This window comes from Sycon ciliatum, chromosome 5 (genome assembly GCF_964019385.1).
Source record: "Sycon ciliatum chromosome 5, ocSycCili1.1, whole genome shotgun sequence".
Lineage (NCBI taxonomy): Eukaryota > Metazoa > Porifera > Calcarea > Leucosolenida > Sycettidae > Sycon > Sycon ciliatum.
In genome coordinates, this window is record NC_088647.1 from 29,487,416 (window position 1) to 29,506,473 (window position 19,058).

The 19,058-nt window shown below is 46.0% G+C and overlaps 1 protein-coding gene across 1 annotated transcript; it reads left to right on the top strand.

Annotated features, from left to right (window-relative positions):
• Window positions 1-14,351: 14,351 nt before the first annotated feature.
• LOC135816974 (uncharacterized) lies at window positions 14,352-17,195 on the top strand. Its single transcript, XM_065330077.1, has 3 exons — window positions 14,352-15,114; window positions 15,310-15,957; window positions 16,407-17,195. Exons 1-3 carry the CDS (start codon window positions 15,040-15,042, stop codon window positions 17,193-17,195), a joined length of 1,512 nt encoding a protein of 503 aa, XP_065186149.1. The 5' UTR covers window positions 14,352-15,039.
• Window positions 17,196-19,058: the final 1,863 nt, after the last annotated feature.

The following is a 19,058-nucleotide window of genomic DNA, read 5'->3' on the forward strand; positions in this document are numbered from 1 at the left end:
AAGCACGGATGACCGCGATTGGCCCATATGTTGTAGTCTTTTGGACGCTGAGTCGACTGGTTTTGGTCCGAAAAGGCTGCGATGCAGCGTTCCTCCTTTATTCCCAATCGAACATGGTTGAACAAGCGGTCACGTGCTCCTGGGTGCCCAAATCACCTGGTCACCGCGCCAGCAGGTGACAACTTTCACACCAAGGTTCAACTCGAGTTCAACTCGAGTGACAGGACTGCACCCAAAAAAGGTCAAACAGGCTAGTAAGTTGTACCCTGCAGGCACGGTGACCAGGTGACTGGCGTACGCAGGAGCACGTGACCGCTTGTTCAACCATGTTCGATTGGGAATAAAGGAGGAACGCTGCATCACAGCCTTTTCGGACCAAAACCAGTCGACTCAGCGTCCAAAAGACTACAACATATGGGCCAATCGCGGTCATCCGTGCTTTTATAAGAACGAAATGGCGCTTTTAGTGACATTTTGCATACAAATCCCCATCTAGTAGGGCGCAGTCACCCAGTTTCGGTGGAAGTGCGCGAGTTCGATTGGGATTCAAGTAGGAAGGGAGCGTCGCAGCTTCCTCGGACCAAGACCATTCGACTCAGCACCCAGAAGACTACAACTGGTGAAAATTTGATTTTAGGGTATACTTCCCCTTTAAGCGCTTATTGGATGATCCAGTTTGGTTTGAACGATATCGTGCAATTTTGTTTGACAACGTTGGCAACGTTTAGTCTCTCACCAGCTACATGTATATATTGCCCAGGTTCATGCAGCATACGTTTTTCTTTTCTCTTTATGTTCACCACTCATCCCCCTTTTTTTCTAAACATTTGAACATTTACACTGATGTATGAACATTTACACTGATGTATATACATTAATTATTATTATTTATTTTTTTGGTCCCATCGGCCTCTTCATATTTGTGCAGCTGCACTGTTGAGCTTCCGATGTAAAACAAAATAATAATAATAATAATAATAATAATAATTTTAGAATTGCGATCAACAGAACGAGCTGAACCGACATTTCACAAAGGCTTTTATTGTTTTCAAAAAACGAGTGGATACGAAGGCAGTGAAGAACGTGGAAGAAAGAAAAAATGTGATATGGAAAAAAATGATGAACAAAAAATTTGTACTTCGAACTAGTTTTCGCACAACACTCCTCAGGAAGCTACGTTGTACTAATGAAAAACAATCCAGAAAGATACTAATAAAGAGAAATGGCGACAATAGTTTTAGAATTGCGATCAACAGAACGAGCTGAACCGACATTTCACAAAGGCTTTTATTGTTTTCAAAAAACGAGTGGATACGAAGGCAGTGAAGAACGTGGAAGAAAGAAAAAATGTGATATGGAAAAAATGATGAACAAAAAATTTGTACTTCGAACTAGTTTTCGCACAACACTCCTCAGGAAGCTACGTTGTACTAATGAAAAACAATCCAGAAAGATACTAATAAAGAGAAATGGAGTGAGAAGAAACAACACCTATGAAAATGATAATCCTAGCACTAAGGTAATAACAGGAAAAACTGCGAAAGCACTTAACGAACTTGTAAGGACTACTAGTATACTGTGACACAAGATATGACACCATGGCCAACCAGAGCCAAACCGACAGAACAAGCTGCCACTAAAACAATTTCAAACGAATAATGCTGTCCTTCTGGACACACAGATCAGGCTTATGAATACGTTGACAAACAGCTTCTAACACACTCAACTGCAACTTATAACCATGACGAGCACGGCACAAAACAGAAAAAGAAGAATCAGAATACACCTTGCAACAATCAGGACGAGATGCAAGATGCTTATACACTGATGACTTCCTACTAGAAAACACACGCTCGCACCCACTCTTACTCACACAATCATTCTCGCTCTCACACTCACCGGAATCACTGGACTCACTGGCCGAATCCTCCTCAACGACGTCCTGCCTCGGAGCAATCAGGTCCCGTCTCCTCCCATCCCTCGTCTCACGTTCCTGTTGTGTATTACGTTGGCTCGGTACTTCCGTACTGAAATAGGTCATGGTGTAATTAGCAGTTGTTCTTCTGGGTCTCGTTGATATTGAGGTAGGTATTTTTGTCGTCTCTGCCGGTGATGCAGCAAGCGATGCTGATGCAAACGTGTCTGCATGCAACACACGTGGCGTCGCCGAAGCCACATCCACCTCCGCTGGTGGAGGGAGTGACTTGGTCATGGCCACGGGAGCCAAAGGTGGACTTGCCGAGTGGGACGCTAGGTCCTGTGTTGGCGGAGGTAGTGGTTGTTTACGGGGTCTTCCCCGCGTGGGACGCTCCAGTTGTGCGCTACGTGGGATAATGTGTAAAGGAGTGTGTTGCTTGATGCGTTCGCTCAGGTGCTGAACAGTCCTACCAACATACCGGCTAGCACAATTCCGGCATTCAAAGTTGTAGATTACATGACTTAAATGATGGGTTGGTAGGACGTCCTTCAACACCGTGAACGAACGCATCGTTGTGTAGACGGGTATGAAGTGTACCGCATAGTAGGTTTGTTTGATGATCGCACGAACTTCACGACTCACATTGTCAGACTTCTTGCCCTTCCATGGTAAGCACAAAAAGACGGGACAACGAGCAGGCCCTATCAATTCATGTTTCGGCGTGGGGGCTGTAGACAACAGTTCTGCCAACATGTCGCCTGGGTATCCGTTTTTGGTGAAAACTGAACGGAGAAATTCGAGCTCACCACTGAGTTTACAAGGCGAACAGATCCGTTTGGCGCGATCCACGAGATTCTTTACTAAGTTGACTTTATAATTAGATGAACAGTACGAGTCATAGGAAATGTACTGGCCGGTGAATGTCGGTTTACGATACACCGATGTTACGCTACCAAATTCGGTTTTCTCAACAAGTACGTCGAGGAAGGATAACTTGCTTGACTGCTCGTGCTCACATGTGAAGCGGAGGGAAGGGTGAAGGTTGTTGAGAGCACCAAGAAAGACCTCGCTGTCTTCTATGGAATCAAAGTATGTGAAAGAGTCATCAACGAAACGGAAATAGAGACTCGGCCATAGAGACGCATCAATCTTGCACTCACAGTAACCGACAAAGACATTAGCTAACACGGGACCCAACGGAGAGCCCATGGCTACTCCATCTATCTGCTTATACATCACGTCATTGAACGAAAACTCGACGCCAGTTGTGACTAACAACATCAAACGTCGAAAAGCACATTCAGGTAGCCACGGAGTGTCAACTTCGTCAACACGGTACAACACATCCGCGCAAATATCAATTGTCTCCTCCAGCGGTACGTTTGTGAACAAACTCACTACATCGAACGAACACATATGTGAGTGAGTTGGAACAGGTCGGACCCGTAGCTTCTCTACGAAATCGAAACTATCTTTAACAGTGTGTTGGCAGTAGTGCTCCTCAACAACTTTCAACAACCTACACAACCACTTAGAGATTGAATACTGCGGCGAAGCTGTCATGGAGACGATTGGCCGGACAGGACATGTAGGCTTATGTATTTTTGGTAAACCATAAAGGCGAGGACGTAGTGATCCGACCGGCTTCATCAAGTCAAATTCATGTGTAGAGATACTCTTGTCGGCTTTTAGTTTCTTTAGGTAATTGATTAGCTCTGCCTCTACTTTCATGGTTCTGTCAAACTGTCCAACTGGGCCAATTGCTTGGAATTTAGATGTATCAGCAAGGATGACAATCATTTTGTCAACATAGTCAGCTTTGTTCATAATGACTGTAGCACGACCTTTGTCAGGTCTGGTTATGATGATGTCCTTATTCGCTCGCAATTCTTTACGGGCTTTGAGATGCTCGCGAGATAATGAGAAAGAACTTCGGTCTGGTAATTGTTCGGAATGCTCTTCAGCCTCTGCTCTAAGTTTAGCTGCGCACACCGACTGTTGAGCCTCGGAAATCGGCGAAAAGCATAATAGTTTCCTGTAAAACAGTTCAAATTCTGTCATGACGATTTCTTTGTTATTACAAGAAGGCGGAATTCCGAAGTCTGTTCCGCGGGAAAGGAGTTCTTTTTGCACATCAGTCAATTCCAAGGCTGACATGTTGATGATGCTGTTTGGGTTGAAGGTAACCTGGCCATATCTTTTCTTTCGTAGCCAGGTGAAAGTCTTGTCATACTTAGCGATCAGTCGAATGCGTTGTCTATCATCGTTTTCAGATAAGAGCAGCGAGAAGCGTAGGAAGTCATGGGCAGACAAAAACGAATTATCATTTTCATAGGATTATCATATCATTTTCATAGGTGTTGTTTCTTCTCACTCCATTTCTCTTTATTAGTATCTTTCTGGATTGTTTTTCATTAGTACAACGTAGCTTCCTGAGGAGTGTTGTGCGAAAACTAGTTCGAAGTACAAATTTTTTGTTCATCATTTTTTTCCATATCACATTTTTTCTTTCTTCCACGTTCTTCACTGCCTTCGTATCCACTCGTTTTTTGAAAACAATAAAAGCCTTTGTGAAATGTTCGTTCAGCTCGTTCTGTTGATCGCAATTCTAAAAATAATAATAATAATAATAATAATAATAAATATAGAATTTGATGAGATAAAGGCTCGGCTCGGAAGCGACGGATTGCTCGTGACGGCTGGCACTGATAACGCTGTGCCTGCGGAGCTGCCGGAGGCGAATGTGCCGGAGGCGAATGCTTTGGGTGAGTCTGGTGCGTCGATCTTGGTGCCTGGTTCGTGTGACGGCATGGTGACTAGCCCAGACGTTGCTGAGGCCACCCACAGTGAGTTGCTGGACGCTTCTGTTGATTTAGGTTTGCGTGGAGCTAGTCCTGACACCTCAGTTACATCAGGTGGTTCGGGTGATGGCACTGGCGCAGCAATGCAAACTGGCACCAACGCTAGTGACACCCTGGGTGCGTTCGAGCCAGACAGTACACCACTTTACGCCAAACTTGTTGAAATCTACGAACAGTGCGGTGCAACTACTCCAGAGTCCAGGTCGAGCCTACCAGTACCTAGGCACGTGGCCAGGAAGTCTCTGGCCTCTGCCACTGCCCGTGTGAACAAGATACTCCGTACTCCCTAGACTTCTGGAGTGTGACCGTGGGTTGCGAGATGACACCACCTCGCTTGGCCAGATCAGTGACATGGTCTATGCTGGGGCCAAGCTTGTACTCTCACTGCTGGATATCAATACAGATGGTACCCCTGACACAGCTAGAGGAGAACGCTCCTTGCCTGCCTGGCGACAACGCCTTGAAAAACGTGTTTGTGCACTGAGGGCTGACGTCTCCCGGCTGACCAGCTTCCTGCGTGATGGATCCCTCTCTGACACCAACATCAAGCAGCACAGGATCCACCGGCAATATAAAGTCCAGACTTTGGATCAGGCCCGCCAGCTACTGGAGCATACGAAAATGCAGCTAGAAGCAACAGCCGCACGGATCCGGCGCTATAAGCTAGAGGCAACACGCAGGTCGGAGAATCGTGTTTTCGTCACGAATGAGCGTCAGTTCTACCGCAATATGACCAAGTCTACGGAAATGCCTGGGCAGCCACCTGTCGACCAGGCTGCTGCGCATCCATCGGCTGAGGCTGTTACTGAGTTCTGGTCATCTATACTGGAAGAACCCGTGGAGCTGCGTGGCGGTGCTTGGCTTGATAATTTGGAGAGGGACTGTGAGGAGATTCAACAACAAGACCGTGTCATTCTTCAACTGGAGGACCTCAGGGACATCTTGAAGAAATCAAACAACTGGAAAGCCCCAGGACGGGACAAGATCCATGCATTTTGGTGGAAGAAGTTTCCGTCTATCCACGAGCGTATTGTGGTCTCCTTTCAATCAATCCTGGATGCAGAGACAGAGTCGCCGGCCTGGTTCTCGTTTGGTATCACCACTCTACTGCCTAAGAAAGGAGACCTTTCTAGGCCCGAGAATTATCGCCCAATGACATGCCTGCCAACGATTAGCAAGATATTCACATCCTTACTCGCTGCTGCCATGTGGCGCCATTTATCTTCAGAGGATATCTTTGCAGATGAGCAAGTTGGCTGTACTCCAGGGCGTGGTGGATGCCTTGACCAACTAATGATCGACAAGATGGTTCTAGAGGATGCAGCATCCCGTAGTCGGAATCTTTCGACATGCTGGGTGGACTTCCGCAAAGCCTTCGATAGCCTGTCTCACCAGTGGATCCGGAGATGCCTGTTGATCTACCGCTTTGCAGACAATCTTGTCTCATGCATCTCAAGCATGATGGATCATTGGAGAACGCAAATGGTACTGCCTGGTCAAACACCCCGTGCATTCAGTCGCCCAATATCTATCCACCGTGGCATTTTCCAGGGCGATTCCCTTTCTCCACTGCTATTTTGCCTGTCTCTAAATCCGATCAGTGGCGAGTTGACCAGGACGGGTCTTGGTTACCGCTGTGGCCCACCGGCCCAGGTGTGCCCTGTATCGCACCTGTGGTACATGGACGACATGAAGCTCTTCGCCCGAAACGACAATAATCTGCTCTCCATGACCAATGTTGTGGAGTCAATGGGCGACTGCATTGGTATGCGATTCAACCCATCAAAGTCTAGCTGGCTCACCATGAAACGGGGAAGAGCCCAGAGCGATCAGCAGTCTGCTCTCCAGACACTCCAGGGTCACGCCATTGCTAAGCTGCAGGCGGAGGAGTCCTACAGGTACCTTGGTGTCCCGGAATCAGCACATTTTCACGCCACCGAATTGAAGACCACAGCAAAGGCTGAGTTCGGCCGTCGCCTTCAATTGATATGCTCGTCTCAATTGAACGCCAGGAACTTGGTCAAAGCCATCAACACCTTTGCCATTCCAGTCATCCTCTACTCTCTGTGCATCGTTGAGTGGACAAAGGCAGAGATAGAAGAACTCGACCGACAGACCCGCCAAGCACTGTTTAAAGCACACGCCCGCCACCCCAAGGACTCTGCCGCCAGGGTCCACCTGCCTCGTGACATGGGTGGTCGAGGAATTCTATCATTCCGGGATCTCCTGGATAGAACCCGTGTCCGGGTGGCGCGGTACCTACAAGCCCACCCAAACGTGCCACTGTTGGCTGCTGTTAAGCGCCATCACGACAATGATGTGGCACCGTCAAAATCAGTTACACGTCAAGCCTCCAGACTTCTGGGTGAACTTGACCTACCCGACTTGGAGACTGCCACAAAAGTAATTGTCAAGAAGGCCGTTGCTCTCCGGTGCCTGGCCGTTATCCAAGGTAAGCCTCTCCATGGCCAGTTCTGGAGACGAGCTTCTGATGCTGGCTTGGACCTGGGCTTGAGTTTTCGCTGGCTGAAATCGCCAACGATCAGGCCTGCGACAGAGGGACTCTTGCTGGCTGTACAGGATCAGGCCATTGCGACCAGGCACTATCAGGTCACGGTCATTGGACGGGGAGACGTTGTGGACATTTGTCGAGTTTGCGGCACTCGCGGAGAAACAGTTGATCACATTGTGGCCTGTTGCCCAGCCCTAGCCAAAACACTGTATATCGAACGGCATAACACGCTCGTCAAGTTGGTGCATTGGGCACTATGCAAGCGGCATGGTCTGGGTCAGCCGGGTAGCAACCCGCTGAAGCATCATCTTGTGCCTGTCACGGAAAATCCTGACATGAAGCTCCTGTGGGAGTTCAATATCCCAACGGATACGCAAGTGCGCCACAACCGTCCAGACCTGGTGTTGCGGTCCAGCACACAGGTGCTGCTGATGGATGTCAGTGTTCCACTGGACCAGAATGTGCCCACAAAAATCGCCGAAAAAATAACAAAGTACGCTCCCCTTTGCCAAGAGCTGCGGCGCATCTGGCATGTGGATGATGTCCGCGTTGTGCCCCTGGTTGTTGGGGCGCTTGGTGGACTGACTGGTGTGTCCCTCTCACACTTTGTGTTGGCATTGGCAAGCACTCTGCGCATTGAAAGGGCTCAGCAATGTGCTATCCTGGGCACGCTGAACATCATCAAGTCGGTTCTTGGCATTCGGCATTAGGCTCCTCATGTTACGGGTAGAGCTAGTCTGTATAAACCTCCAATACCGCATTTGCTTTGACATCCATGAATGTGCAGTATGACGGTTCTCACAGCCTGATTTTTCTCTTGCCATTTGAGTATGTCCGGCATTCATCTCTTCCTCTATTTCTACAGGTCTATTCCTGTACTGGTAGTCCATTTTTGTAATTACTCTTTTTGTATTCGAATATGTCCTGTCCTCCTCCATCTTTTTGTATTCGAATATGTCCTGGCATCCTCCATCGTACTGCTTATTTCTGTCCGTCTCTCAGTTTCTGCGTCGGCTTTCAATATTTTTGCTTTGGTTTTACAATCCTTTTTGCTTCGGTCTTCATTGCGTTGGCCATTTATCTATTTTTTTTTCTCTCATTACCCTTGGTCTCTTTTGGCCCGGTGATGGGGTTCTTACCTCATGTCATGACAACGTGAGTGAAATAAAGCCAACTCCATAATAATAATAATAATAATAATAATAATAATAATAATAATAATAATATTGACTGGTTTTGAGGGAAAGAGACAAACGGGAAAAGTCTGAAGAAAAAATTGACTGTCACCACCAGGACTCGAACCAGGGACCCTCGCTTGTAGCCAGCGATGCTCTAACCGCTGAGCTATGGTGTAGTCGTCATCCAAGCAGAGACCGTTCAACGTTTTCTTCAGACTTCGTAACTCACACTTCCTGTGAATCCACACAGGCGGGTGGGACGCAGCCCTCACTGTAACCCACACACTTCACGTACAAACTAGCACGCGGGGAGCCCCAAGTCATAAAATATTGACTGGTTTTGAGGGAAAGAGACAAACGGGAAAAGTCTGAAGAAAAAATTGACTGTCACCACCAGGACTCGAACCAGGGACCCTCGCTTGTAGCCAGCGATGCTCTAACCGCTGAGCTATGGTGTAGTCGTCATCCAAGCAGAGACCGTTCAACGTTTTCTTCAGACTTCGTAACTCACACTTCCTGTGAATCCACACAGGCGGGTGGGACGCAGCCCTCACTGTAACCCACACACTTCACGTACAAACTAGCACGCGGGGAGCCCCAAGTCATAAAATATTGACTGGTTTTGAGGGAAAGAGACAAACGGGAAAAGTCTGAAGAAAAAATTGACTGTCACCACCAGGACTCGAACCAGGGACCCTCGCTTGTAGCCAGCGATGCTCTAACCGCTGAGCTATGGTGTAGTCGTCATAATAATAATAATAATAATAATAATAATAATAATAATAATAATAATAATAATAATGTAAAAGAGAAAAGGACATATGGATACGAGTTTAGAGTAACTCTCCATCACTGTAACATGATGTAGGTGTCAGGACGTCGAATGTCTCAGTACTCTGTCAGTTTTGTGCCAAGTTATTGCACTTTCTGACTGTATCTAGTATCATGTTACAGTGATGGAGAGTTACTCTAAACTCGTATCCATATGTCCTTTTCTCTTTTACATTTATTTATGGCTCAACATCCGAGTTTCAAATAATAATAATAATAATAATAATACGAAGTAGTGGTTGCGACCTCGGCGATGATTTGTAAGAAAAGGGTTTGCTCCCCACACCGGAGCTCGCGCTATTCCGCCGACTTTACTTGACACTTGACTGACTCACGACTGCCATCCAGAGCACACGAGAAGTCCATCGAACCTTCGACTCGGCAAACCTGCAAGAAAGCACCACTCCCTGCTCAATACACAGTGTTTCGGGGAATTCACCCCTCATCAGTTGAGCTTGAGTAGGCTGAGGAAGATTGTGCCTGAGAAGCACCACTTATATAGTGCTCTCCAGGCACGACCATCACCAGGGATACAAACTTACAGAGACGCTCCGTTTTCAGCGCGACAAACACCTCGTGAGCACCAGATAGCAGCGTGAGTCAGTGTCGCTCCTGGACGGTGAGACAGACGTCGAGGACCCTCGGTCATTCGCAACGCTGTCACCTCCAAACCAACTAGTCGCAAGCCCGCGCTGGGCACAACAGTACGAAGTAGTGGTTGCGACCTCGGCGATGATTTGTAAGAAAAGGGTTTGCTCCCACAGCGTTGCGAATCACCGAGGGTCCTCGACGTCTGTCTCACCGTCCAGGAGCGACACTGACTCACGCTGCTATCTGGTGTTCACGAGGTGTTTATCGCGCTGGAAGCGGAGCGTCTCTGTAAGTTTGTATCCCTGGTGATGTTTGTGCCTGGAGAGCACTATATAAGTGGTGCTCTTCAGGCACAATCTTCCTCAGCCTACTCAAGCTCAACTGATGAGGGGTGAATTCCCCGAAACACTGTGTATTGAGCAGGGAGTGGTGCTTTCTTGCAGGTTTGCCGAGTCGAAGGTTCGATGGACTTCTCGTGTGCTCTGGATGGCAGTCGTGAGTCAGTCAAGTGTCAAGTAAAGTCGGCGGAATAGCGCGAGCTCCGGTGTGGGGAGCAAACCCTTTTCTTACAAATAATAATAATAATAATAATAATAATAATAATAATAATTTGAAACTCGGATGTTGAGCCATAAATAAATGTAAAAGAGAAAAGGACATATGGATACGAGTTAAGAGTAACTCTCCATCACTGTAACATGATACTATATACAGTCAGAAAGTGCAATAACTAGGCACAAAACTGACAGAGTACTGAGACATTCGACGTCCTGACACCTAACTTCAACACATCTCCGTAGCGCTAACCGACAGCCTTCCAACTTGGAAGGTTCAAGGTTATGGAAAGACCAAAGAGGGGAAGGCAAGCGCAACGAAAACGAGCAAAAGCTACAGTCCCAAAGGAACAAAGAATGTCGATTGTTACTGGACGATGACGAGACCAGTACGATATTTGACAAAGCGGTCTAACTACAATTCGAAGCAGCAAAGCAGCACACCACCCAACTTGGGTGGGTCATAAATATCAAAGATAAGTAAAGAAAGGGAAGCTTTGCGAAAACGAATTGTACAAGCCGAAAGCCAAACTCCTACAGTACTCCTCATGCATGACATTGTGATGGACTAGTTTTTTTTTTCTCTTTTACATTTATTTATGGCTCAACATCCGAGTTTCAAATTGCACACCTGATGAGCCGTCACGAACCATACGGCGAAACGTACGTCGTGTGAAACAACTTGTTTTGTAGTCAAAACTTGAGTTTTCTCCCTCTTGTATGCTCTTTTAGCCCCTTCCCTCACACAAGCAAGTCAAGAGAGAGGTGGCGCACAGCGGAAATTCGTAGCGCCGTAACGAATATTTTTTAACGAAAGGTAAGGAATATTCGAAAACCGTGAGGTTGGGCACAGCGCTTGAACTTTTTTCGTAGTGCGTCGACGCGGCAGCCGCGCGGGGGCGAAGAGTCAAGACAGAGAGTTGTAAAATATCAGTATTTTAGTACTCCAGGTAACGAAAAGTATTTTCGAAGATCTGCTCTGTTTCGGTCAAGTTTGGACGGATCTTCGGAGCAACTTTCGTTCCTCGAACCCGGCCGGTCGAAATTTCATTGTGCGCAACCTCTCTAGTAACTCGCGAGGTATCTTTGGATTGATTAGCGCTGGATTCGCAACACCTGGTAAAGTTTGTTTGATTCCTTGATGATGCTATGGCCTGGAGAGCACGATGAAAGACAAGTACATGTAGTGGTCTTCCAGCGCAGTCTTTCTCAGCCTACTCAAGCTCAACTGATGAGAGATAAATTCCACAAAACACTGACTGTGCATTGAACAGGGACTGGTGCTTTCTTGCACCTTTGCCCGGTCGAAGGCTCCATGGGTAGTAGGAGGTAACGAGCGGGTTCTGGGCCAGGGGGCGCCCGGGTCCCAAAAAATGGGGTATTATTGAAAAATGGGGTACTAATAGTACCCCATTTTTGCGGTGAAAATTATTTTTGGCCCGGTTTTTTTGCGGATAAAAATATGTGCCAGGGGGTGCCCCTACCTCAAAAAAAAGGGGGTATTATTGAAAATATGTATTGGGGTGTTATGCTCTACCCTAAACAATAAGGTAATATGGTGTCATGATTTGGAATTCTGCATGTATCATTAATTTTGATTTTTAGGGGTGGGTAATATGTCCAGCCCTACATCATAATATTGCATTCCGATGTCTAAAATATTACTATTTCAAATGTCAATGTTATCTCACTTTTTCCAATTTTATATTAATCAGAACTCATAGTTTTGCAGTATTTTGACTTGTAATTTCAATTTTTCGGATCATTTTCCGGATTTCATTTTTGGTTCGGGTTTGGAATCTTTCCATTGACATAAGTCAATTAGTTTTCCATCTATGTCCGTAATCGAAAGGTCCATGAGGTGTAGAATTTTTCTAGCTTTCCTCTCGTATAATTCTTTTCGACATACAACAATTCTTTCTCGAACTTTTAGCTGCTGGAATACCGGATTCATCTTGACCTCAGATGCACAGATCATGCATCCATGCATTGACGTCACAGTACATCATTGCAGCACTGATTTCACTGTGAAGTGTGGAACATGGGTCAATGCGCGATAAAAGGATGAACGTGATTTCAGCGGGAAGTGCGCTAATTGGTCACATGTTTTCAGCGGGAAGTGCGGTAAGTGGTTAATTGTTTCCAGCGGGAGATGAGTGGATTGGTTAATTGAAAAACAACCAGTTATTCCGAATTCAACTATTACGAAAACCCTATAAAAATAGATCCTCGGTACCTTGTCAAGCCATTGTGTGGTTGTCCGCCACCACCCCTGCTCAGGATGGAACCCCTTCGGAAGAAACCTCGTCAGTCTTTTGATGTAGTGAGATCATCTGATCTGTTGCAATTCTTTAGTTATTGTCCTGATCAAGAGTTTGCAGATGTACTAAAGTTTTTCTCTCATGTTCTACCGTCGCTGGAGCTGCTTCTTGAAGAGAATATTGAGCAATGGGGTCAGTACAAGTGTTCTTTGGTAGTTCAGGTGGTGATGCAGAAGCTGAATCCTGCTACAGGACAAATGGTTTCCAACACATTCTTCTTCCGATCGAGTACAACGCTGGTGCTCAACACCATGGAGCTGAGGGACCTTCTCAGTAGGATGATTGCTCAGATCAACGCTCGTCTTGATGATTTCGTTCGTCATGGATCAGGTTGGGTAGTTGAACGGATTTCCTGTTTACACATCGAAATGTCACGCTATTGTGTACTTGGAGGAAGTTCGTACATCCCCTTGCCACCGGAGTTGAAGTCGAAGAAGGCCATTGTTAACGTGCAGAACACTGACAACAAGTGTTTACTGTAAGTATAGCAGTGGGGTTTCAGTGTGGTGATACGGTGTATGGATTGAACTGTATGCCGCCTGTCCATGTCTTATGTCATCCGTACTTTAGATGGTCAATACTGGCTGCTAAATTTTCGGCAGACAAGTCTCATCCATGTCGTCAATCGTCGTACGCAGAACATGCGGATACTGTGGATGTGAGCGGCATCGAGTTTCCAGCAAAACTGGAAGACATACCAGTCATCGAAAGACTGAACGACGGTCTTTACATCAACGTCTTCGGATATGAAGAGAAAGTCATATATCCGTTAAGAATTTCTCAGCAACCGCAGACCGCCATCAATGTATTGCTCATCCAAGACGAACGCAATGACGTGGAGGTGCAGCACTGGGTGTGGATAAAGTCATTCAGTCGTCTTGTTGCTACTGGAGCACGTCGAGCACATTTTGTCTGCTTCAGATGTCTCTCAACACACGTCACGGAGAAGGCATTGAATAATCATATGATGTACTGCAGTGAACATCCTGAAGCTACGGTGGAGATGCCAAAGGCTGGTGATAGAGTGATGTTCAGGAATGTGAACAAGCAGCTTCAAGCCCCATTTGTAAGTAGAACACTTAATCAAGGTGAACACACTGTGGTCTGTTTTTTTTCTTTCTTTACTGCACATGTTTCTTGACTCTGAGTGTTCACCTTTCTGCTGTTTTACTCGGTGTTGTCTCTGCAGCTATTCCTAATTCTCTATCTGTATTTTCTACTGTTTTACTCGGTGGTGTCCCTGCTGCTATTCCTACTTCTCTCTCTCGCTCTCTCTCTCTCTCTCTCTCAAATGCAGGTGATCTATGCCGATTGTGAGGCTTTCATAGAACCTCTGTCCGCTGACAATAAAATCGGTCATTCGACATTCCAAAAGAACAAGCATGTAGCCTGTTCCTGTTCGTACATTGTAGTACGATCTGATGGCGTCGTCACGAACCGTTTCTTCTACCGTGGAGAAGATTCTATGTTCTGTTTTCTGCTGTCACTTGAGCAAGAGGAGGAGACTATCCGTGATGAGCTTCTAGCATGTAATGCTGGTCAAATGATCATTTCAGAAAGTCAGCAACGTGAATTTGAAACGGTAGTCTTCTGTTGGATCTGTGGTGAAGCGTTGGGTAGCGATCGTGTACGTGACCACTGTCACATCACCGGTGCTTATCGTGGTGCAGCACACAACCATTGTAACCTGAACATGCGGATTGAGCCATTAAAGATTAAGATTCCTGTGATCTTTCATAACTTGAAGGGATACGATTCTCATCACATCATATCTGCCATTGGGAGAACGTCCATTGATGAGATTACGTATGTGAACAAGAAAGGACAAGAACGGGTACGTTACATACGCGTGGTGTGTGTGTGTGTGTGTGTGTGTGTGTGTGTGTGTGTGTGTGTGTGCGTGTGTGTGTGCGTGGATCATGATGTTTTTCTAAGAAGGAAGATCATTACTATGTTGGTACTCATATTCACGTTTATATGATTGATATTCATCTTTACAGCTGCACCTTAAAACTGTGTCTCCTCTTTTTCTTTCTTCTTCTCAGACCAAGCGTCTCGGTGCTATCAACGTGATTCCCATCAACAGTGAAAAATATGTCACATTCGGATGGAGACAGTTCCAGTTCATCGACAGCCTGGCATTCTTGAACACCTCCCTAGACCGGTTGGTTTCGGCTACACCACCAGATGCATTCGCCCTTCTATCCGCACGATTTCCAGACGAGGATGAACGCAAACTGTTGACACGAAAGGGTGTCTACCCGTATGAATATATGGGGTCGTACGACCAATTCGAAGAAACGCGTCTACCACCCAAGGATGCATTCCACTCAACGCTAACGAACACGGTGAGTAGTGTGACAGATATAGTAGATCTTTCTCTCTTTCTTTTTTCACCATCTTACTTCGAAGTACTAAAATAAGACAAAATGTGTTTGAACGCTTCCTGCAGCTTCATACTAAATAATTGATTGTGTGGGCGAACTACTAAAATAAGTTCGTTGATTTGTTTTTCTTTTTGGTGTACATTTTCTATTCCCTAGGGTATCAGTGATGAAGACTATGCCTATGCGCAAACAGTATGGACTGCGTTTGACTGTGAAGATCTAGGAGACTATCACGACCTCTACCTGGAGACTGATGTGCTGCTGTTGGCTGACGTTTTCGAAAACTTCAGAAGAACTGCTCACGCAACCTATGGATTGGATCCCGCTAATTACCTCACCTTACCGGGATTTGCCTGGGATTCGCTGCTGAAAATGACGAAGGTGTCCCTTCATCTCATTTCCGACATTGACATGTTCAACTTCATTGAGCATGGCAAAAGAGGTGGCATAAGCATGGTGTCCGCTAGACACGCCACCGCCAACAACAGATATCTATCGGAGTACAATCCAGACGAGCCGTCAAGCTTCATCCAATATTTAGATGCGAACAATCTATATGGATGGGCCATGTCTCAACCCTTGCCCGTGTCGGACTTCTGCTTTGAAGCAGTGACGGATGATCTTCTGGAGACGGTACTCGATCATCCAATGGACTCTTCGACGGGATACATGGTGGAGTGCGATTTAAGGATTCCAGATGGTGTGCATGACATGATGAATGACTATCCGTTGGCTCCTGAGAAGATGAAGGTGACACGAGATATGCTTTCTCCATATCAGACCCACATGGCAGAGAAACTAATGGTAAGTCATGGTCTATCTGGTGGATATGCTTGTATTAATCTTCTAAGGTTTGTGTATATCTATACTGTACTCTTGTAGGTGAGCGGTTTGGAAGCGAAGAAACTGGTGCCAAATCTACTACCGAAAGAGCACTATGTTCTGCACTACAGAAACTTGCAGCAGTATGTGTCCTTGGGTGTGGAGATTACAGATGTGCATCGTGTGCTCTCCTTCACACAACACCCATGGATGAAGCCATACATCGACACTAATACTGACCTGAGAAAGCTATCAACTTCTGATTTCGAGAAAGACTTCTATAAGGTGGGTGGGTACTCCACATCATGTGTGTGTGTGTATTTAGCGATAGTGTGGGATCTAGTATGTACTGGAAGTGTGAATGACCTGAAGATAACAGTTTTCTTATTGTTGTTTTTCTTGTCTTTTCTTTGTATGCCTGTTTATCGTAGTTGATGAACAATGCTGTATATGGCAAGACCATGGAAAACGTTCGAAACAGAGTAAACATCAAGCTCATTCGTGAACAGGATGAAAAACCACGTCTCCAGAAAAGCATCAACAAACCTTCGTACATCCGCAGTGTAGCCTTTGAGAACGATCTGATAGCAATCGAGTTTGCCAAGACAAAGGTGACTCTCAATAAACCCATTTATGTGGATACAGCCATCCTCGATCTGTCGAAGCACTTGATGTATTCCTTTTACTATGAAGTTCTCCTACCCCGCTATGGACAAAATGTACGTTTGCTCTACACTGATACTGATAGTCTGATCGTACATATTCAAACGGATGATCTGTACACCGATATGTCAAACAACATAACAGCCTATGACACATCCAACTATTCACCATCCCACCACCTGTACAGCACGGTCAACAAGAAGGTGGTAGGGAAGTTCAAGGACGAACTAGGTGGCAAACCCATCAAGGAGTTCATTGGTTTGCGGAGCAAGATGTACGCATACCGCTGTGAAGACAACGACGACAATGGCAAGCGTGCCAAAGGTGTGCAGAGAAGCGTGTTGAAAAACACCATAACCGTCGATGATTATCGAACATGTCTCGTCGAGGAGTCTCAGCTGAAGAGAACAATGAATGTTCTTCGAAGTCGACGACATTGCATTCACGGAGAGGAGCTACACAAGATTGCCCTCTGTGGATTCGACAGTAAGCGTTACATTCTGGAGGATGGTATCAACACCCTGGCATTCGGACACAAGGATATTCCAAAGCACTGAGGGATTTCCACACATACTAGAGCATATGTCATATCTTCTCATGAAATACATTGTAAATACTATGCGATTCATAATATTCACGTTAATCCAAAGCATGAGCTACATTGTACATATGAAATGCTAATACTTTTTGAGATCATTCACATCCTTCTTTGTTAACCAGGTATGGAATTTTTCGTCTTGATAACCCTTCCATTTGACGAGCCGACTGTTCTTGTTGTATTTCAACACCTTATCGAATCTCAATCCTGTGTGTCTGGCATGTTGTAGCTCAGCTCCATAGAACTGTCCTTGAATGACTTCTCCCATCAGGTCTTGAACACGATAGGTGTGGGGTACAGTGGGTAGGACATCGTTTACCACGAACGGTTGGGCGTGTACCCTTTCTCGAAATGACGTTTAGCCACAGCCAAACGCACATCATCACCCACTTTGAATTTAGCTGGTGATTGCTTCGAGTGTACGTCTGCATCTTTTGGTTTTCCATCAAGAGAAGCTTTCGTGGGACTCATGCCGATACTGCGATGTTTCGAGCTGTTGTACTTGACCATAAGCTGAGGAAGGACGTCAAGATACTGTGTCGTAGCTTTCTCCGTGAAATGGCGCCACATTCTGCCTTTCAGTGTTCTATTGAAGCGTTCCACCACCACGGCTTTTCCTTCGTTGTGGGTGCTGTACATGATGATGTTGTGATCCTTGACCCATTGCTTCATTGTTGCATTGTAGAACTCCTTGCCTTCGTCTACCCATAGTTTTTGTGGTACCCTGTTCGATGTTTTCAGGATCAGGTCGAATGCATCCCTGACAGCAGAGCCAGTTTTGGTTTTCAGGGGTACTGCCCAGGCATAGCGACTGTACAGATCGATGACGGTCAGCAGGAATTTGTAGTTCTTGTTGCTTCGGGCAAACCGTTGCATATCCACTAGATCGGCACTCCAGATGTGATCCACAGACCTGCTCTTCACCTTGCGTCTTTTGAAATGCACTCGTCTGGGTTTGTGCAATTCGTTAGCCAGTTGCGTGTGGAATGGTGTGGACTGCGACTTCTTCTTCTGTCTTCCATCATGAAGTGCTTTTTGCACTTTCGTATCCCACAAGGCTCCACCACCTCGCAAGACACCTAAACTGAGAACCAGTTGATCGTTTTCCAGCTTTTCATCCTCATCGAAGACTCTTCGGAAAATTCGAAGTGCTTCATCCAGACCATATTTGGAAAATAGCTTTCCCATCAATATGGCATACCATCCACATACTGCTGTTCTTCTGTCTTGAACGGCTTGGGTGTTGGTGATGATCTTACAGTCTACATAGGCTTCTTTAAAGAAATCGCACAGTGCAGGTTCAGTGTAATCTTGCTCCATAGTGTATAGACTGCGTCCGAAACTGTCAAAAACCAGGATCACGTTTTGCTCGCGACACACGGACAACCAATGATGTCCACCTTCCGGTGCATCGTACACCGGTAGAACGTTGTCGGTGTTGACGATACAAAAGTCTCCATTGTTCAAGGGTGGTAAGAGGTCGTAACTTGTACACCCCACGAACCCTCCAACACCATTCAATCTTCCTTTGATGTCGGCACTGCTGAGAGGGTAGTCCATTCTTGATCATAGCCTGAAAATTTTCGCGCACGTGATCACATTGAACGTCCACTCAGGATATCCTTGATGATACGAGTGATCCTGCTTTTATCCTTCAGAACCTCTTGAATGAATGATGCATCGTCCACCATCACCTTTTGTGCTCTGATCATGAAATGCTCGGGATGGATCAATTTTGCTTCAGTTGTTCTACCATACGTAGAAGTCATATCGTTGAGATCTTGAAACTTGAGCTGCGATCCTGGTACAGCTAGCACTAGGG

Excerpts from the sequence above, each read along its gene's own strand:
- LOC135816974 (XM_065330077.1), top strand. The coding sequence starts at position 15,040 with ATGGGGTCGTACGACCAATTCGAAGAAACGCGTCTACCACCCAAGGAT. Across the intron at positions 15,115-15,309 it reads ACTCAACGCTAACGAACACG|GGTATCAGTGATGAAGACTA; the intron begins GTGAGTAGTGTG and ends TCTATTCCCTAG. Across the intron at positions 15,958-16,406 it reads ACATGGCAGAGAAACTAATG|TTGATGAACAATGCTGTATA; the intron begins GTAAGTCATGGT and ends TGTTTATCGTAG.